General features: G+C 41.6%; 1 protein-coding gene and 1 long non-coding RNA gene across 3 annotated transcripts in view; one reads left to right on the top strand and one right to left on the bottom strand.

The window, feature by feature from the left end:
* The window catches only part of LOC146809010 (sialic acid-binding Ig-like lectin 13), a 522,687-nt gene that overhangs the window by 201,288 nt on the left and 299,446 nt on the right, over positions 1-21,953 (bottom strand). For both annotated transcript variants that reach the window (XM_085615798.1, XM_085615799.1), the window contains one exon: positions 3,927-4,232. In XM_085615798.1, coding sequence (XP_085471924.1) covers positions 3,927-4,232 — 306 coding nt within the window. The remainder of the gene's footprint in view (positions 1-3,926; positions 4,233-21,953) is intronic.
* The window catches only part of LOC146809011 (uncharacterized), a 236,975-nt gene that overhangs the window by 164,888 nt on the left and 50,134 nt on the right, over positions 1-21,953 (top strand). The gene's annotated exons all lie outside the window — the stretch shown is intronic.

Here is a 21,953-nt window from a genome sequence, read left to right as displayed (position 1 = left end):
ATTATTTTTCCCTTGCAGAGTATATGATTGTAACGTGGTACATTGCATTATTTCTTCATCGCATAGTCCAGGATTATTAAGTGGCGCCTTGCTTTGTCTTTCCATCGCGCAAGTACATGATTGTAGTGTGACACATTGCTTTGTTTCTTCCTTTGTTTCTTCCTTGCACAGTGCATGCTGGTAGTGATACGCATTGCATTATTCCTTCTGTTGCATGAGTGCGGCGCTACGTATGGCATTGTTTCTCTAGTGCACAGTACGGGGGTATATTGTTACGCATTGCAACATTTCTTTTCTTTTGCAACGTGTGTGATTCTAGCAATACGACCTGCCTAACCTTTTCGAAACGGTTAGAAGTAAACTTGACTGTTGGTTAGAACCAGCGGTTGGGATTAGAACCTATCAATCCACCTGAAGGAATACTACCCATTATTATATGTTGGTTTTGTAGCGTGTGGTCATATCTTATATCTTCTTATATAAAGATTATACTCGTTTTATAAAAACTCGTGTGGAGTCTATTTGTGATGACATCGGTGGGTTGCTGTGAGTGTGGTTGCACATACTGTACACTCGTGCCTTGGAGATAAGCCTGGCTGCTCGTGCCAATCTACTAAGGGGGTGAGCAGGGCTATCTCAGACGGTGTCCTTACTTAGCCTAACGTTGAAACGATTGGTCCGGATCTCGCACCTGGCAACAGCGGTGTGGGACAGGGACTCCCGCCTCCAGCATATGGTGGCAGCGGTGAAGGACAAGGACACCCACTTCCAACATTTCTCATAATACCATTAGTTTGCCAATGCTATTTGATAGTTTTATAGAGCGCTGCATGTTGCCTGTCAGTCACTTCAATCAATCAATCAATCAATCAATCAATCAATCAATCAAACAATCACTCAATCAATCAGGGAATTGTGAAAGTCTTCCTGAAGATGTGCAGAGTGGATGCGTGCCTGATGTTGATTGGGAGCTCATTCCAGGTCTTTGCTGCGACGTAGGAGAAGGCTCTTCCACCTGTTCTGGCTCTGCGGATGCGCAGGGTTTTGGCGAAGGAGAGGTCGGCGGATAGGAGGTTTCTCTTGGGTACGTGGAAGGCAATTCCTTCATTGAGATACTGGGGTCCAATGTTGTGGAGGCATTTGTATGCGTGGGTAAGCATCTTGAAAGTCACTCTCTTCTCGACAGGGAGCTATTGGAGGTCTCACAGATGTGGGGTGATGTGTTCGTGTCGGAGGACACTGAGGATGAGTCTGGCTGCGGTGATCTGTATGTTTTGGAGCTTGCAAATCAGGGATTTGTTGATCACTGGGTACAGGGCATTTCCGTAGTCTAATCTGCTGGTTATGAGTGCGTGGGTGACGGCCTTTCTTGATTCAGGGGGGATCCATTTGAAGTTCTTGCGAAGGATGCGGAGGGTGTTGAAGCAGGTGGAGGTGACAGCGTTTACCTGTCGGGTCATGGAGAGGGAGGAGTCGAGTATGATGCAGAGCTTCTGGGCATGGTCCGTAGGTGTGGGAGGGCTGCCGAGTGCAGTGGGCCACCAGGTGTTGTCCCATGTAGAAGGGGAGGGTCTGAGGACAGGGAATTCTGTCTTCTCCGAGTTGAGCTTCAGGCAGCTGCTGCTCATCCATGTTGCGACGTCCTTCATTCCTTCCTAGAATCTGAGTACGGAGGTGAGGGGGTCCTTGGTGTGGGAGAGAATGAGCTGGGTGTTGTCGGTGTAGATCCTATGCTAAGTCCATGCTGTCTGACAATGGCGGCGAAGGGGGCCATGTAGATGTTGAAGAGCGTGGGGCTCAGCGATGATCCTTGGGGTATTCCGCAGCTGATCTCTGTTGGTTCGTAGCAAAAGAGAGGAAGTTTGATTCTTTGTGTTCTGCTGGTGACAAAGGAGCAAAGCCAGTTGAGGGTGGTCCCCTGTATGCCGGCATCATGGAGTCTGGCGGTGAGAGTGCGGTGGGAGACGGTGTCGGCGGCTGCAGAGAGGTCAAGCAGGATCAGGGCCGCGGTGTATACTTGGTCGAGGAGCGTGCGGATGACGCCTGTGGTGGTGAGTACGGCGGTCTCGGTGCTGTGGTTGCTGTGAAATCCAGATTGGGAGGGGTCAAGGACAGAGTTCTCTTCTATGAATTTTGCTAGTTGGACGTTGTCGATCTTTTCTGTGACTTTGGCTGCGAAGAGGAGGAGAGAATGGGTTGGTAGGTCTTGAGGTTCGTTGGATCTGTTGAGGGCTTCTTGAGGAGGGGCTTGACTTCTGCACGTTTCCAGTTGTCGGGGAATGTGCTGGATTCGAGGGAGGTGTTGATGGTGCATCGTAGCTCAGGTGTGATGGCGGCGGCAGCTCTGAGGAAGATGTGCGGAGGGCAGGGGTCTGTGGGGACTACTGAGTGAATGCTTTTCATGGTGGATGAGGGGTCTTCAGTGGTGACTGGGGTCCAGGAGGAAATGGTAGGCTGACTTTTGTTGCTGGGGTCGGAGTGGGTTTTATGACCAGTGTCTGTTCAGATCACCCAATGGTATAAGCCCTATGCCTAGGAGACCATGTACTACCTAGTCAGTTAATTGTATGTTACATTGGCTGTACACTACTTAATTGTCAACTTTATTACCATTTTGCATGTGTATTTATTGTGTATAAATAGCTATTTCTCTTTATCTATTGTTTTTTCAAGTAGCTGCTGCTTGATGCTGGCTATGTAGTATTTCAGCACTAAGGGCCAAATTTACAAAGATGCCAGGAAGTGCAGAGCAGGACCAAATGTTGCTACACTGCACTGCGGGACAAGGAGAGAGCAGAAGAGCACCATATCTACAGAGATATGCCACTCTCTCCCCTCTCCTTAGTGCTGGTGCACAACCATGCAACGCTGCGACATGCATGTACCTTTGCGCTATAGTGCAAGGGTGTCTCTGTGCATCTGAAACTAGCATACAGTTTGTACTGGAAGGGTATCCTTCCATTATAAACTACTATGCTTACATTAACTTCAAAAGTTTAATTTTGTATGTGTCCTGTACAGTGCAGCACATGTGCAAAGTCAGAAAACAAAGTAAAAGGAGAAATAAAAGCATTTTATCTTTTTAATTCCTGCTTTGAACTGGCATTATTTTTTGGTGCAAAACCCTGTCTTCTGTTGTTAGCATCATAAACCACAGCAGTTTGCATGGCAAAGCCGATGTACCACCCATGAAACTCCCCTCTGACTCAGAGTAACACAGAGCAGCACTATGCGCTGCATCGTGTTTCTTTTAGGCAACTTACCTTGGCTACCTATCATTTACGAAAATGTTTTGTGCAGGTTTGCTTCACATTTATGATGCACACCTAGTGCAAAAGGTTTATAAATCCTGCCCTTTGTCTTTGTGAAAGTTTGAGAAATCTCTCCAGTGAACCAGCAGCACATATGTGTCTACTTGCTGATTACCATGAGCATAGCTGTCTATAATGAGCCTGCAACAATGTCACTAAATCCCAGAGGTCTGAGGGTCTAATCACACCCCAATTTAATGTTTTTTTTTAAATTATTAACTATGCATTGCTGAGGGGACATTTCCCCTGGGTGCATTAGTGTCCACAGCACCTGTACTGCTCCATTACTTCTAGCCTAGGAGTATTTTGAGTATGGCTAAATTAATGCTTGGATGACAGAGTCAGAACCCTGAGTGGTACTGTATGTATGTATGCATGTATGTATGTGATATTTTCATAGCGTGAACCTAGCCAAAGGCCATTAGAGCCCGCATCACATTTTCAGTCATTCGTCTGTGAACTTCTCCAATACTAAGATAAAAGGAAGAGATGCAGGAAAAATAATTCAGCGATTCAATCACTGCTTTTTAAGACAGATTCATCCACCAATGGTATTTGCCAAAAGGATGCGCACTGGAAGCATAATTTCATGAAATCCATTAAGACTATACTTACATTCCACATTGAGCGTGGCATTATTTCTAGTTAATGCTCCAGCAGTGGAAAAATTTGCTGTACAAATCAGTTGTTTGCGGTTATCCTGTCTGGTAACCTGGAAGGTGATCTCAGATATGTGGAACTGGGTACCATTAGCACCAGTAACTGAGTGATTCATTGTAGAATATGCAAAGTTCCAGTCCCCAGACCAGGTGATGTTTGGAGGCGTTCCCAAGCACCTCCCGCGGGCCGTACAGTTGACACTCACATTTTTACCCTCAATTAGTGCTGGTGGCAGATCGACTGTGGGCTTATCTTGAAGACCTAAGAGACAGGAATTAAGAGATTAGTATGGTCAAATACATAATTAATTATTGTGCATTATTCGGGCAGCAAAGGCCTCTATGTAGCTCTTTCAGCTTCAGTGGGGCACCTTCCTTGGATTAGTATCTTTTGCATACAACAGCCATTAGGTTTGGTGTGTAAAGTTGTTGAACATTACATCCACACAATCCTGTACATTCTTTTTTTAATTCAGCAACTTCCTCAAATTTGGATTGGAAAGAATTCAAAATGAACACCAGTTTAAGCATCTCTTTCCTGCAGGAACAGTATTCCACTTAAAGCCTGCAGTCTATTTCACCCATCAGCAAATTTGAACAATGTCCACAAACATTTCACTTCGCAGCGTTGCTTAGTTGTGAACATCGCGCAACTCTGCCAATTGGATTTAAATTCTGTATGGTCCCAGACTTTATTCCGTTAATTTGTGAAATTCAAAATGCACATTTTAATGCAAAAATATTTAGTTAGACAACATTAACAATACCACCATAAATCCTCAAAATAGGGCAAACGTTTATCTGAAGTATATCATCACACAATACACAATTTTGAAACTGAAGATAGAGTTGTCTGGCTGCTCGCCCAGTCATAAATGAGTGGCCTCTTTTAAGCAATATGTGAACAGCTTATAATCAGGCCTGGCACCATTTGTGTGCTTGTGTCATCATATTGGCACACTGACAACTTGCACATGGTGGGCTGACAGCAAACTCTTAAGAGCAAGATCCTTATCAAGATCCCTGGGTAATGCTTTTGTGTGATGTCCTCTCCATTCACATCTGGATTTGAATGTAGATTCCACTGTAACCATCTTCTCCACTTCCAGCGATCAGACTCCTAGCATGGTTCTGAGTGTAGAATGGATGACAACAACTGCACAAAGACAAAACAAATACAGATGCAAAAAACCTCCCCCCTTTAAACAGAAATAACCCGAAGTCGCTTTATTACGACTAAGCAAGGAATAATATGATGTACAAATATGATAAAATCACCAACAACTAAGTGTATAAAAGCAGCCAAAGCAGAGAAAGAATAGGGGAAAAAAACAAAATAGCAGATATGGGAAACACATTACACGTGGAAATCCACATGGAACACAAAGGTTTCATTCTGTCCTCACATACTTAATCATACAACCATTTACAAGGTCTCTCACTGTATTGCACAAAGTCTGTACACTGGAAAAGTACCCTATCATTCACTTCAAACATAAAGGATTTCCTTCACACTCACATCACCTTCAATAGATGTAATATACTCCCTAGTGGGCACAGGATCTGAGTGCATACACACTCAGTATTCACCTTCAATACTGGAAACCTGAACATTACACGCTGTTAGAGTGAAAATACGGATTTTTCTGGTTAAGACAAACCATCGAAACCAACAACGAAGTTTAAATGTGTACTTTGCACGTGTGTTGAGAAAAATATTAAAACTTAATTAAGTTGAATCATCCTGCACCTTAAAAGTGTGATTGGTTAGTTACAGAATGGCAAAGTCAATGAAGATAGTGATTATGAGATGATTATATAACTATTTACTTAAACTTCGAACAAACATGTTGTGAAAATGAAACATGAAAACGCAGCATTTCTTGTAGAGTGACTTGACAACATGTATAGGTGAAACACATTTATGTTACATGGTGGAGCTTCGCAATTTTTTGTATAAATGCCTAATATGATATAGTTTCTAGATTTGTGCAAACGATTTTGATTAAATGCTTAGAAAAATATTTTACATGTTGCTATGTTTGAGAATGCAGTAAAAGGCTATAATCACAGTTGCACATTTATGTGTATTGATCACTGACAAACCTTACATAATGCTTATATGCGAGATATTTGAGTGATTTTATAATGCTTTTTTAACACAAATTAGGAGTTTAACTCTAAATGAGATACGAGTTTAATAGATGTTTGAATTAACTTTTCTCTTTAGGCTGTGTCTTTTCCATGGCCTGATGTGATGCAGTGAACTGTGACACATTTTCAAATAAATGTTGCTTATTTGTTCTGATCATGCCACATCCCTTAAAGGACAACCAGACATTTTTTCCTAATTCTTCTTTTTTGTGGATTTCATGACAACCTAACCTTTTGACTGTGTCCATGAGCAAGCAACATTGTTAAAAATTTCTGTCGACAAACCTGCGAGGATGTAATCTACTGTTCTTCTCATGAAATGCATGAGAAAACAGTCTTAAGTATCAATTTGTACCAGCTACATGGAAGTGTGATCACATGGGCTCACTCGACAGTGGACTGACAGCAACATAATGGTGACAAATATACACCATAAAGACTATTGGATTTAGGAGGAGCCTGCTTTTTCCACCTTCAGCCATTAGCCACTGCCTTACCTTTTCAACTATTATTCCTGAGGAATCTGTTGGCAATGCTCTTGAGAACTGTGGCCGTTGCCATTGTTCCATCACCTACTTGACTTTATTTTGGCTGCCAAACTGTCTTGTTTTTGCTATTGGGTTATGCTAATTAATTTAATTGCTGGGCTATTTGGAGATGTCTGGTGAGAATCCAGACTTTAATTTTCTTATTAAATGCTCCATTCCCCTTTGCCTATACTTAAAGACTTTCCCCTCATGGACTTTAACTTGAATCCTAATTCCCTTTGAAAGATTAGTATTAAATTCTAATACCTTGGAAACCGTTCTTTGCAGCATTTGATTTATTGACTACATTTTTAAGTTTTTGCTGCATGCATCATTATGCATGACAGAACTGTTAAAAATGTTACTTATGTTAATTTTGAAATTCTAATACAATAATCAATTTATTGTAAAGATCTGTTGTGAGTCTTTTATTTGACATTAATGTAATTTCTTTGAAACTGTTTGGGAGTTGGCTACCAATTAATGGTCCTCATTGGGTATAGCAGAAGTGAGTTATCCTAAATTCCATTCCTTACTACAACAAAGAAAGGTCCATCAGAGGACCAATGCCTCTGTGATAAAGTACTAGTAATTAGATTTGAAAAGATGACCACTCTCATGGGCCCTGTGCTAGATGACCTTCGGCAAAAAGAGCTTCCACTGCCACACTAACCACTGAAGATATGTCTTCCAAACTCGAACTACTTGCAACAGAAAAATTGTTTTCATCATTTGATGCAGGAATCAAATGCACACTAATGTCCTCTCCTGTTTCAGTACAAGGAACAACTGATGTTTCTGAAACTTTCCTCATGGAATTTCTTACAAACCAATTAGCACAGGAATCTCATGAGCCTGAACGATCTGAAAATCTCCGAAGCGAAAGTGAATCAGAAACAACCTTGCGTGGAACATCATCAACTTCAAACATGTTGTGGGTCTCCATATACATTCTTCCGCACTTACTAGATATTACTGCCACTCTACTCAGTCAGTCAGTAAAATTTATTCACTACAGTTCCAGAGCATAAAAGAACAAATACAAAATAGTGCAGACCTTAAATTTCAGTTTTTACTTCATTTTCTCCCTCAAAATGATATAGAATCACACTGGGGCATAAAATCAAGAACGGCTTTAAAATTATCGCCACTTTAGCGGCAGGAAACTGCCACTAAAGCAGGGATAATGGGCTTGCTAATATGCCCTTGCGAATTCCAATAGAAGCCCAGGTTTACCAGTACACAAAAAAATTAACTTTGTGGAAGTGAAAGCTTTCCAGAATTCATGTGGCAAAGAAGTCAGTCTCAAACCACATTTGTATTGTCTTGCACAAGATCTATTCTTGTACTCATCCCACACATCATCCATGTACTCTAAACACTGTAATTGGCATTCTCAACAAATCAATCTAGTACAACATATTCTTTTCCTAGAATATACAACATATTGTTATTGAAATTCTGGTTGTATTCTCATTGAAAACTTTGCTGTCCTTGCAGAATCATAGATAATACTTTCTGATGTCAAGGGTTCACAAGAGACATATGATTACCATGGAAGATAAATGTTTTTCCCCAAGGATGAAAATAAATGTTCCAAAGCTCTCTATCACAGAATATTGCTCTACCATTGGTGACAATGAATGAATCAATCAATCATTTGTAGAGCGCACTACATACCCGTGAGGGTCTCAAGGCGCTGGGAGGTGGGGGCAGGGGGCTGCTACTGGTCAAACAGCCAGGTCTTGAGTAGCGTCCTGAAGGTCAGCAGAACTTGGGTCTGTCGTAGGCTCAGTGAGAGAGTGTTCAGGTCTTGGCGGCGAGGTGGGAGAAGGATCTTCCGCATGTGGTTGTTCTCCAGATGCGAGGGACGGTGGCGAATGCGAGGTCGGCGGAGCATTGACAATAGTTGCGTCTCCCGAACTTTTCTCCTACACAGTCAACACCCCCCCGAACCTCTTCGAACTGCTATTCATAGGGACAATTCTTTCTGTAGAACTGTCAAAACCCTTAAGTGCAAGTTCATTCACAGTTGGAAATGTAAAATATTTAAAATACATCTAACACTTTAAATCCTAATCAAAATTCACTTTCTTTATTTAGGGGTTGCCCATTGTGAAAAGTCCTCTTTGCAAACTTCTGCACACATCTAGAGTAAATCCCAAAAATTACTGCACATCCTATTTACTCACTGATGAAAAATAATTACTAATGGCTTCTACTAAAAAGGGTTTGGCTAGCATATCATTATAGCAAAATATAGGTCCTGAATAAGTTACATGGCTTTCAGTAAATTTGCATTTAGAATATTCTAAAGCAAGCTCCTAAATATTTAAGATCTCAAAGCCGCTCTCTAAACGCTCACGTTTTTCCAAACATTTTTCATAAACAAGTACATTGCCTTGAAAGCAATTGACTCATTAATGTTCCCAAAAATGTGAATATTGTAGTATCTTCATGTAAGGCTATTACTGTATCTTGTAACTAGCTGCTCAGCCAGTGTGAGTTCCATGTGGAATGTTGACGTGACTGGAATGTTGGGTGTTGGTGTGGTGTGAGACAGTTAGGAGGATGGGCTGAGCAGCTAGCAGGCTGCTCCTGGTGGGGCTATACTATGGACTTTACTATCTTAATAAATAACCTAAAGATATATACTGGCTACGTCTGCTGTGTCACATCATCCTATGGAACCAGGTCACTTCAATTGGCGACGAGTTGGACTAAAGGAACCATGCGTGTACTTGAATAGACTGGTGTGTAACTGATCTAGTGTGACTTGAAGATGTTGACTTAAAGAAAAGAAACTCCTCATCTGGCGGAACCTCCTGGCACCGTGAGCCCCACCAGTGACCACAACACCGGTCGCCGAAACCTCCATGTGCCAGTTGGAGTGAGGAGTGGAGCTGCTAGATGTTTTCTAGCGAAGCACAGAGGTTTGACTCAGTCCTGTGTCTACTACGAGGTGTTGGGTCCCTGAGCCGTCTTGTTTTTTTTTTTTCATGACCAAGATGGGTGTCTAATGATTGCTGCTGGCCCTGTGACACTCGTGAAGGATATGTACTTGCTGGTCTGTGGAGGGCCAGTACATCAACCAACTTTCAAGGCTCCAGTATTAAAGGACAATGTGCCTCTACAAACTAGGTATAAGTGACTGTCTGTGCTGTTTTGTTGCTTGGGAAGAGTGTCTCCATCGTGAGAAGTTCCCCAGAGGACCCACTAGTGAAATGGCTAATCATTTAGCTTCAACAAATGGGTGATTTTGATTTGGTAAAATATGCTCGGGGGCAAAAATCGGGCCCCGGTGTTAAACTATTGTGTTTTGCAGTCATGACGTACACCATGTAAGGAGCACATCGGGTTGTTCAAGGGTGTGGATTGGGCCCTTGTGTTAACTGTGAGTGTTCGAGGATGCTGTGCACCTTTTGATGTGGTGATCGGGGCAAGGATCGGGCTCAATTCAGCTTTGGAAAAGCTTGACTGAGGACAAAGAGCGAGGAGCTGTGCGCCTGAGCGAAAGGCTTGAGTTTGGAGAGAGCGTTACCGGGTTTGCGTGAATACTTCCAGAGGTGGTAAATTACACGTTATTTGTAGTCATCGGCATTGGCATTATACTTGTTACTGTTTGAATTTTGGCCATTTCCTTCAGTGTGTGGAGTCAACCGTCACAGTTTTTAAAAGTGGCACGAGTCATGAGGATGCTTTGAAAATGGATGCACGTGACATTTCCAGCTTGCGCGCACCCTTACCTGCTTCTTCGGTTTCCATGGATCGTTTGTGACGTTCCACCATGCTTCCTGTGCTTAGCTGCCTCTGGACATTGTATGCACTGACGTGCTGTTAGCCATTCGGCTTATCGTCATAAGGCGCGCCGCCATCTTTTGATTGACATCTGCAGTTTGTTCTCTCGTAGTATTGCAGTCACGTAATCACCGTACTGCTCTTTGCCAACCACGTTTTTTTTGGATGCAATAAAGTTTGAACAAGCTACATCGGAGGTTATGACCAGATTGAACTTTTAAGTCGGTTATACGTTTGTCTTCTGTACTCGGTTGCATAACTATATACATGCCGTTTTTTAATGTGATGCTGCACAACAGTCCCTTGTAATTTGTAGCTACATGATCCCATATTGTGGTATTTACATTTCGCAACTGGCTCACAGTTTAATGCATCGGAGTGTTTTTTTTTCTTCTTTGATTTTATTTCAAGTTTGCAGTTTACATTCTGGAACAAATTCTTGTATTTCGGATCTATTTTCCCTTATTTAAGGTATTGTGGTATTGTCAAAATTGTGTTTTTGGCACCAATTCATTTTATGGGGATGGGATGTGTCTCTGTTTTTTTTAAATGCATTTGTCAGTGCTATATTATATGTGAAATTTTTCATAGCTGTGAGTGCACGTGTTGAGAGTGTACCCTGTATCTCATTGTTTGGGTGGGAGTTCGCTCACCGGCGTTTGTTTCACTATAGCTATGTGTTAGACCTTTTGAAGCGCTAATATAATTTTTCTCGCTTGTGTTGTTGTTCTGTTTTGTGCTGCATATTGGTCCACTAGTGTGTATGTTTTTGTCATGTTATGCTATACATTGGTCATTCTGGATGTTGTGCTCCACATTTAGTTATTTGGAATGGGTTTTAGTCCTATTTCCATGTCGCAAGTTACTGTTTAGTTACTTAGGTGTAACTTTTGAGTTTGGTGTCAGTCCCATTTACCCAGTTATGGGGGGTGAGAGTCCCACTTATTAAATTAGTAATGGGTGTTAGTCCTATATACTTAGTGTTTAGGGGGTGTTAGTCCCACCTAGGTCATTGTTAATGGGTGTTAGTCCCATTTACTCAGTTGTTAAGGGGTGGTAGTCCCACTTACGTTATTGGTAATGGGTGTAAGTCTCATCTACCTTGTGTACAGGGGGTGTTAGTCCCTCCTATGTTATTAGTAATGGGTATTAGTCCTTTTTACTAAATGTTAAGGGGGTGTGAGTCCCACCTTTGTCACGTTAGTGTTGGGTTTTAGTCCCTTCATTTAATTATTAGCGGTTGTGTGTGTGGGTATCTGTCTTTTGATGCCTCACTGTGCTGCATTTCTTTTATGCTTGCTGCATTAGTCTGTGGGTTTTAGTCCCATTTCTGTATTCTGTATATTTGGGTGTTAGTCCCTTATACTCAGAGTTTAGGGGGTGTTAGTCCCACCTACATTTTAGTGATGGGTGACATCCACCCATTGTTTATTTGTTTGGGAGTGATTCTTCCTGTATGTTTCTTCAGTTTCTAGAGTATTTTTTTGTCATTCTCTATCGTGATTCTCTGTGTTTTCTTTCATATGTATCTTATGTGGTGTCTTTCCAATCTCCGTTTGGTAGTTTAACGTTTTTTTTGTGTCTTATTAAAGAAGGAGGTTGGTGATAGTGTGTGAGTTTAATGTTCTCTTTAGTTTCTTATTATAAGAGGAGGATGGTGATAGTTCATTCTTATTGTTCATCCTTTTTCTTATCCTTTTTCTGCCGTTTTATAGTCTGGGTCCCTTTCGTGGTTTTGTTTATTCATCTTACCCTTGGGTCTTGGACTATTTATCTCTTGTTTATATTTTGTGTTTAGTTGCTTTGTACTTTTAGTATTGTTTGTTTTATCATCAATTGTAAAGAAGGGAGATATTGTAGTATCTTCATGTAAGGCTATTACTGTATCTTGTAACTAGCTGCTCAGCCAGTGTGAGTTCCATGTGGAATGTTGACGTGACTGGAATGTTGGGTGTTGGTGTGGTGTGAGACAGTTAGGAGGATGGGCTGAGCAGCTAGCAGGCTGCTCCTGGTGGGGCTATACTATGGACTTTACTATCTTAATAAATAACCTAAAGATATATACTGGCTACGTCTGCTGTGTCACATCATCCTATGGAACCAGGTCACTTCAACATCATCCACTGGAAATCATCAACCGCTTATGCTAATCTAAATGGCATGCATTTGTATTAAATACAACAATCCTGTGTGATGGATGTGTGTTTCATACTCTTTGGCTGTAAACAAATTTTATGTTTTGCGCAAGAAAGGTAAAGTACCTCTTGTGTCGCGGTCACCCCCATTACTTATCAACTGATGCAGCCAGTTATTGAACTGTACATACTGGGGCAGTGCTGTCCGGGCCCCAGTGTATGTATTCCGACCTCTAAAACATGAGAAAAGTAGCTAACTGCTAATTGGCATATTTAAATCTCCAGTAAGGCCATAGTACACGAGGTAGAAATATACTCCAACTGCAAGGAAAAGTTAAATGTCACCGATGGACTGCAGCACATGTTGTGCCATCCATGCAGGCAAAGAAAACAAAGCTTCAGACATCCATTTGTAGCCTGACTACAGTAGCTTTTAAACCTTCAAGGGAACCTGTCAAAATTTCCCTTTCTGACAATGAAGAAGCTCTCTTTTAAATTTTGTTGTTAGACCTGTCAGCCTTCGGGGGTCTTTCTCCAATCTTGTTTGCCTTCACCCTTTTTCTGAATTTGTTTTTGTTGGCATTAGGACTCTGTACACTATACCACTGCTAACCAGTGCTAAAGTGCTTGTGCTCACTTTCTAGAACATGGTAACACTGGCTTACACCTGATTGGCATATTTAATTAACTTATAAGTCCTTAGTAAAGTGGTATACCATATACCCTGGGCCTGTAATTTAAACGTTTCTAGTAGACCTGCAGCACTTATTGTGCCACCCAACATGTTTCAGGCCTCTCCTTTGCAGCATGCCAGCAGTTTAAAACTGCTGATTCAACTTTGTAATATAACCCCCTTGCCAACCATAAAGCTCCTTTTTTATACATAATTCACCATAATGTAGGTGGTAAGCAGCCCATAGGTCAGGGTGTATTATAATTAAATAGCTCGACACTGTACTTTTAAGTCTTACATGTCTTACAAGTAAAAACCTCTCATGTTAATTTTTCACTACAGTTAGGCCTACCTCTCCCTTAGGATAACATTGGGTTACCATATTACATTTAATAACTGTTAATGTTTGATTGAGAGCAGGTAGGGTAGTTAAGTTTGATGCACGTTGAATTGTAATTTTAAAATCCTCTCCTATGGTAAAATAGGATTTTTTAATCATAATTCTGGAAATGAAACTTTTCAAAAGTTTGCATTTCCTTGTCCTACCATGTTCTTCCTGCAACCTGTTGCTTCCAGCTTTATTCTAATATTTGAGGTTTAATTGGATTGGACCATCAAGGAGAACCAAAGTCCATCAGGGACGGGAACTCTCTCGGTTCAAGTCGTTGACGCCCCATGGGCAAATAAATGATACACCGGTTTGCTAGCTGACAGATCTGACAGCCTGGCTGATGGTTCTGACTGGATCTGTCGGGTACTGTTTGGACCTAATTGGATGACCATGAAACTGATAACTATGCCTTCATGGTTCAGGCAGTTTTGCCCAGAGATTCAAATTGATCAAGAATTACCTGAACCTGATTCCTCAAGACTGTAGGGCAATGAGGTGGCTGACTCAGTAGTCCGGAAAGAACGACCTGAGTTTCAATAGGGATTTGCATGTATGTGAAAACTGGATGGAAAGTGAAGCAAAGCAGTGAAGGTTTGGATGTGTAGTTGTGCTGAAATGCAGGGGAAGCATTCTGAATTCAATTGTAATGTGGTAATTATTCCGGGACTTCTAGGAACAGCAGTTATTGTGTTCTTGACTATGTTTTTCAACTTTTGAAGACAACAGTGTATGAATTGCTCCATCTGAAGGACACATACATTATAAAGTTGTTGAGAGGTGCCTTAGTCGAAGTTGTCTGCTAGCTTAGGTGTGCTGTGAGGTACTATGAGTCAACTCAGGATAGTGACATAACATTTCTGTTGTGCAAGAATACTAAACGCGCTTGTTAGTTGCTCATTCTTTAGGGCACAGGAGTGAGTATGCGGACTACAGCAAGCTCCTGTAGGTCAAGAGTCTGTTGTTGTGTTAAAGTAGATATTACCCTATGTATTGCAGACATTTCTGTTTAGAAGAAGCTGGCAGTACGTGTGATTACATCATAAGGAGACATGCATTGATTGGCTGGTCAACGCTAAAGCTGTGCTGCAATTGGTTGACCTTTGGCTAAGACATGCTGGTATTGACAGCTGAATGGTAACCACAGCAGAGTGAGGAGTGCCTGAGAGTAGAACAAAGAGTAACTGTGAATATAGAAAAATGGGGAAGACGTTTCGAAAAAGAAGAAAGATCCAAGCTAGGAAGAGAAAATCTGACCTAAAGGTACATAGGCTAAGGAGAGGGCAACAAAGAAAGGGTTACACACATGCATGTGGCTTAGCCAATGCCAGAATACACAGGGAAAGATGGGGAATTATGGTTCCCATTGAGGTGCACGTTCCACATAACGAGAATCGAAAGCCTGAGAAGGAATGACTTAAGACCCCTAGACCCACACAATTTGAGTGCCAGAATGAGGGACCAGGATTCAAAGAAAAGAAACGAAAGACATTTGTATTAAAAGTCAGTGATGCTTATTCATGAATAAGCACACAGGACAATCAAATGCAGAAGAGATTGAGGAAGTAAGTGATTGGGATGATAGGAGTTTACCCATTGATAGAAGTTGTGACCACAGAGAGGGAAAAGTCCATTGATAAAAAGAAATCTAGGGATGAGCATAGGTGGAGAGTGAGGAGGAAGAAACTTTCATAAACCAACTCTTAAGAATATGACAAACCCCATATAATGCAGCACGGCACAAGGTGCCACAGCTCAGACAGTCCGCAAGAACAGAGTGACCAGCATGACCCCTCCAGAAGGTAGTGTATCTCCAAGTTATCCTGAGAATACTGTCTCACCCCCTGTCCAAAGCGCGATGCCTGCTGCTTTGGTTAAGTCCCATCTTCTAATTGCCAAGGTATCTCTCCAGCTTCAGTGATCACTCGTATGCCTGGGAGGCATACCCTTCTCAGTATAACCCTAAAATTGGTATATGTATCCAGTGTATTAAATCCTGGAACCCTGTAGGGAGTGATTTCAGGGATGCATGTTCCAACTGCTACTTCACAAATTACTCCACAACTCAAAGAACAGTGCCCATCAGAGATTTGTTGTATCTAAATAAGAAACCGAGTTGGAAGAGATTGTAAAAGGAAATGTAGTCATGGATTTCTTGGGAAATTGCGATGAGAATGAAATGCTTTACTTGAGGTAAGAGGCTGTGTGGGTGGCATGAGAAGCATATGCAAATATTGGAAGAGTAGCAGATAAATGTGGATTTGATCTAACGCAAAGGAAGAAGTCCCTTTGAGGGAGGTCTACGGAAGAGCATATGCACATGTCCTCTGGTCTCAAAAAGACCTCTCCCATTTCACAAATAGTCTCCCGAGATTAAGGGAAGATCATGAGAAATGGTACACTTAGATAGAGCCGATAGTGATGATTTTGAAGGCCGTCTGGGAAAATTTGGATTTGGTTTTCGAAGTAGCTGTTCTAAACGACCAGTAGGCAGAATGTAAGAGAGTAGTGGATTGGCTGATGCAAGAACACACTAGAGTTGCAAACACAAATGCCTCGTCACAATTGGTCAAAACCAAATATGACACAGTCATTGCTTACCTTAAGACTGAGGTTCCTCAAAAAGAAATTCATTGACCTAAGATTTTAAAAGCATCCCAAAAGCCCAAAGCACCCATGCATGCATACTTTGAGAGATTAATGCATGTGTACAGGGAGCATAGCAATCTAAATTACCCCATCAGAGACAACATGGGAGGAATTCTTGCCTCCTTTGTGCAAGGTTTATAATCTGAAATTAGTAATCAGATCATGCAAGGTGTTCTCAGCCGGCAAAGCAAGCCTTCAAAAGAAATTCTCTCATGATACGGTACATGCCAAACGAAGAGGACTGAGGGAAAGGTTTGTGCTAGCACAGACTCAGTTAACAGAGAACTGAAGTGAAAAGGGTTAAACATACCGAGCTTAGGACTAAACATTGACCCTACTGTAGAAATAACAAGCATTGGCATAGCCAATAGGTCTCGCCTTTGGGACCTTATAAGTGTTTAGCCATGCAACAGTTGCATAACTAAATGCTTATAACGTCCCAAAAGCGAGACCTATTGGCTATGCCAATGCTTGTTTAAAAAGCAATCACAGACATGGTGGTTGCCTACCCCAGCAGACTATCATCACTGTGATGGGAGCGAATCGTAGTGGATAACAAATTGTGACTTACTTCATTAATATTCATGAGGTTGGTCTAATTTTGACCCACTACGAATTGCTATTTAAGGAATGGGGGCTAAATAATCCCTTTGTACACTAGTGATAATGATTAACAGATAGAGATTCGCAATAACTCACTATTTGGTAATCGATATTAGTATTGTTCGCACGTCTAGCCCTGAGTCCCCAAAAGCGTTATTGGCTGAACTGACAGACTTAAAGCGAGTGCGGAAATTCACTGGACGTTGCTCATCAGCTGAAAGTGATACTCTTGTCCCAGCATTTGATTTGGCTGTCCCTGCCCACACAGACACTTTTTCAGTAACATCCTATTCATTTGGCACACATAGGTTGCTACCGAAGCATAGATCATTGTCTAAATATTTTTAGCTCACTGACCAAAGAAAGTGCAGCCCACACAATGTACTTTGAAAAAACACAACCTGTCCAGAGCAACGAACTCCAGTTATGTGTTAAGCATTTGGTCCCAAAGTAGTCCTAGGTGCACAACTTGGAACAGCAGCAGCCCAACTCCCTATAGTCAGAGTTTGAGCTCTCTGTAACTGCCCTCACACCCTACACCCTTCATTTCTGTCTCTTTGGGATTACAGTTCACCCCCTTCTGCCCCATCAAGTAACATCCTTCGTCAAACAGGCAGTGAGGGATGAAGGTCCCACACCCTGTAAGTTATTACCATATCAGTGATGCTAGAAAAACACCATCAACCAGTGTGGCATAACAGTAGTGGTGGAGGGAAGTGAGCCCTGGGAAACTCATAGGAACCCAAGACACCCTCAAGTCCTCTTCTGAACAAGTAGGTTCCCTGCAAAGTGGTCATCCGATTCCTGCCAGGTCATATGCTTCCTGAGGCAGCCACTGGTGATTGATTGTGTTAAAGGTCTTAGAGGTCTAGGCTGGATGTACAACGATCTGTGCCATGGACCTTTGGAAACCATTCAGTGTGTGCTTGTGGGATGTCTTAGTCCCTGGTCCATCGTAAACGTCAAGCTGCATGGCATCAGAGGTGGCTGAAGCAAGGAGGTCGGAAGAGAGGCAAACAATTATCATCAAATCATACCTTCTAAAGAAGTTGTCATGCAGTAGCTATTTACAGGGACAATCCATACCCCATACATTGGAAGGGCGGAGCTGACCAGTGGGACTAGAAATGCAAGAGTCCATCTTTTTCCCAAGGATAGTCTTGAAACTTGAGTTTTACAGCTAAATTCTTCGAAACTTTGTGAAATACATCCCTGTTGTCTCTTACCTGGTTGAATCCTACACACCAAGCAACATTAGACATATATATAGAAAGTAAACATTCTGTAGAAGCTAAGAAGACAACACTGATTGTATGTTTGTTTTACCCATGCTTTCATTGGGTTCAAAGATGTACATGTAGTGAATGGCTAGCTAAATAAGGAAAGCCATACCATTCTACATTTCACACTACTCCTGTGGAATGCACCTCACCAGACACATTCATTCTACTTAGAGCCATGGCACTCACAGAATTATGTGGCCATTGCTAATCATTTGTCCTGAAATCTTTGTCTGTTAAACTTGTCATTCCTATGCTGTCGTATGGGGTGTGATGTGTAAAGTAATTCATGGCATTCAAGATGCAGTGTAGTTCTATGCAGAATGCTGTCAGCAATGCATTGGGAGGAGTTAGGATTACATGGCTTCTTAACACTGCTTTACCAGTTCAATAGTTTCCAATTCCTTTTGCTTGGTTTCTGAAAATATACTGCAGAGACTGAACAAGACTTATACATCTACATTGAGAGTCTGCAAGCCTACACTTTAGCGCTTCATGAACACCAAAAATATAAAAATAAACAATTCTACTTTAATTGAAGTTTTAAAAATATATATCTATTCATTACTATACTCACTTTGCTTCGTTTTATTTTATGTATAGAACATCTGCGCCTAAATGTGATATGTTAGAAACAATCAGCAAACATTGAAACGGTACAAAATAAATAACATAAGTGTACAAAGACTGCAACTGAGCTATGCTCGAAAAGCAAATTAGAAAGTTCCAGGGAAAGCCACACACAGGAGATGGGATTTCTGAGATTCCTGAGAAATATGCAAATAAGTGGAGGGGCATGCAGACAGAGTTCCGCAGCATAGGGGAGGGGCAGTTCCACAGCATAAACAATTTACACTGTGATGGGGCCATGGAGAGGACGATGGAGACCAGTCTAAACTGAGAGGTAGAACAAAGGGAATGAGGAGGGTTACAGGGTTAAAGAAGAAAATTTAGGTAAGGGGGTGCCAAGCCTTGAACAAATATAAAGACCATGCATAAGAAACACAGTTGAAGATGAAATTAGAAAGGTAGCCAGGGACGTGAGATAGGAAAGGGAGAGTCTTGGAGTGGGGGATGGTTTAAAGAAAAGCAAGTGGGGTTAAAGATCGATTTAAGAGAAGTGACGGAATAAGAAGGGAGGAGAAATTAGCAGGGTAAAACAATAGTCAGTGCGGGATAAAATGAATGCTTTAGATGATTGGAGAGTCGGGCGTGATTGAATCTTACAAAGGTTGTATAGCTGCAAGCAACTGGAGCTAGAAAAAATGGAAATGTGCAAAGAGGCGACAGTAGAATCATAGGTAAAGCTCAGATTGTGACAGAAGAAGAAAGAAAAATATGAGAGGCACAGATAGAACAAGAATTGGCCGCGCGGCCGTAAAAGTAACGGCCGCGCAGCCGTGAAAGCGAAAGTAATAGCGATCACGATCAATGCGAAAGTGATCGCGAGTGTGTGGCAAGCACGCGAGTGGTGCGCGCGCAGCAGTGATTGGCGGCTGCTCGCGTGCACGCTCGCGTGCACTCAAGCTTTAGGCCACAGGCAGCACTTTAAAAATCCGACATACAAAATGTCTCTCCGCGCCAGCGCATGCGCTGGTCTCAGCGAGACCTAAAAGGAGTATCCATGTCTTATGGAGGAAATTTCAGGAATGGGAAGGGGATGTATAGGTATGTCTGGAACCAGTATAAAAGCTTTTGAGAAGGTTAAAAAAACGTGTGATATTTAGCCAGTGGCAAGGTAAATAGTGAAGTGTCCCTGTTATTTGCATGGTAGGCAACTGAACAGTGCAAAATCTCTACTATTTATCCAGTGGTGCGATAAATACGGCCGAGTTTCTGTAACTTGCATGGCTGCCAACTAAACAGTGCTGGTGAAAATTATTGGCTATATTCAAGGCCGCCAGCCAAATAGTATATAATATCTACTACTTAGCAAAAGTAAATAGTAGAGGAAATCCACTATTTACCCAGCAGCTGGGTAAATAGTTTCTACCATTATTTAAACATGGGTATGGAATTCTGCCACTGACATGCTTTTCTGTGCTGCCAACAACATTTTCTCTCAATATGCGTGTAAAAGTTTAGTTGATTTGTATACCTGGGGAACAGAGAGGAGTCCCCAGGGTACAACACATGGTGATAAGGAAATTAGAGGGAGCCCCTTGAGTGGCTATCAGATTTATATATGATAGTTTTGTAGAATACTGTCTGTGGTATGTTATTGTGGTTACATTAGATGTCCAGGAAGTGAGATTGTAAATACTGTTGATACAAGTAATGCAATATAGTATTTGGAAAATGTTTCAGCATGGACGATGTTCTCATAATGTTGTTGATGTACAATGGTGTTGAACCTGCCTCAACAGAAAGAAAACAAAATTCTGAAGGAGAGTCATAAATTGAAAAAAAGAGTGTCCCTTATATCATCACAAGTACAACTGAATTGTGGAGGGAATAAACAGTGTGTTGATAAGAAGATACAGTGCACAAAGAAGAATCAAAAGTATTGAAGGGAGGGAGTTTTTTAAAAGTTTCTGATGTACATAATAACACCATACATTACCACTGGAAAGATGACATTTGGATTCTTTGAGGCCAGAAAATCCAACTCAATTGTTAGTCTGGTCTGGGAAGATGACAAGTTCAGAAGTGATAAAAGGGCACTTTACATGAGTGATGAGTGGAGATTCAAGACATAAAGTCAACTGTGTGCTGAAAAGGAATATTTAATCAGGAGGAGAGGAACAAAGGGCACTAAAGTGAGGATGGGTGACCTTGTCAGTGCAAACATTATGTAGAACAGAAGAGGTATGTTTTTAAAGCCAATAAGGGTTATTAATTGTTCACCGATGCAGTTGAAAAAGAAGATTTAAGAATTATCAATTTTACTATTGTTGTGTTGTGGAAGCATGGTGCAGGCAAGGAAGTGTGAGTGAGGTTAAGGACATAAGTGGGAGGAAGAATTTAGAGAGAGTGTTAGAAGCATGATTAAAAACATGTGGAAAAAGTGGTAGAATTATTATTAAAAATATGATATCTGAAGGATTATGTAACGTTGTAAGTGCATGTTAGAAGCAAACCTTCTAATTGATTACGTCTCTTTGCATAATATTTGCCACACCTTGAGGGCCAGTACAATGTAGATAGTTTTACAACTTTGGTTTTCATACCGAAAAATACTTTCAGGGACTCTGTCTATGTGCTTTCTCCCTAAACGGTTGTGCTATTTAATTAGGTACACCCCAGATTGGATACTGGAGTACCCTTGTCAGTCCCTGGTATATGGTACCCATGTACCCAGGGTATAGGTACCTCAGAGGTCTCCCATGGGCTGCAGCATGTATTATGCCACCCATGAGAGACCATTCAAAATGGAACTACAGGCCTGCTATTGCAGTATGTGTAAGTTGGTGCTTGCACCACTTACTAAAGATATAGGTTTACTATATATAAGGTTCACATCACTTAAAACCTATAAGTCACCCCTATAGCAGGCCTTTACAATCCTGAGGGCAGGGTGCTTGGTTCTAAGTGAGAGGGTGCCCCTGCATGAGCAGGACACCACTACAACATACGGAGTCCATCTCCTGGATTGTCAGTGAAGTAGCCATATACTAAAAAGAGGGGCCATTGAGATGACCATCTCAAAAACGGCTGCAACAAATCCTATCATGTTTGGCAACAAGTGTTACCATGGGTGGTTCTGTGAGTCCCCAGCAAATCTACGTACTCTCGACATTGTCCTGACTCGAGTCGTGGTTCTTATACCACTTTCT

This window comes from Triturus cristatus, chromosome 7, assembly GCF_964204655.1.
Source record: "Triturus cristatus chromosome 7, aTriCri1.1, whole genome shotgun sequence".
Taxonomy (NCBI): domain Eukaryota; kingdom Metazoa; phylum Chordata; class Amphibia; order Caudata; family Salamandridae; genus Triturus; species Triturus cristatus.
Note: the sequence above shows the minus strand (reverse complement) of the source record. Positions and strands in the feature narration are given on the sequence as shown.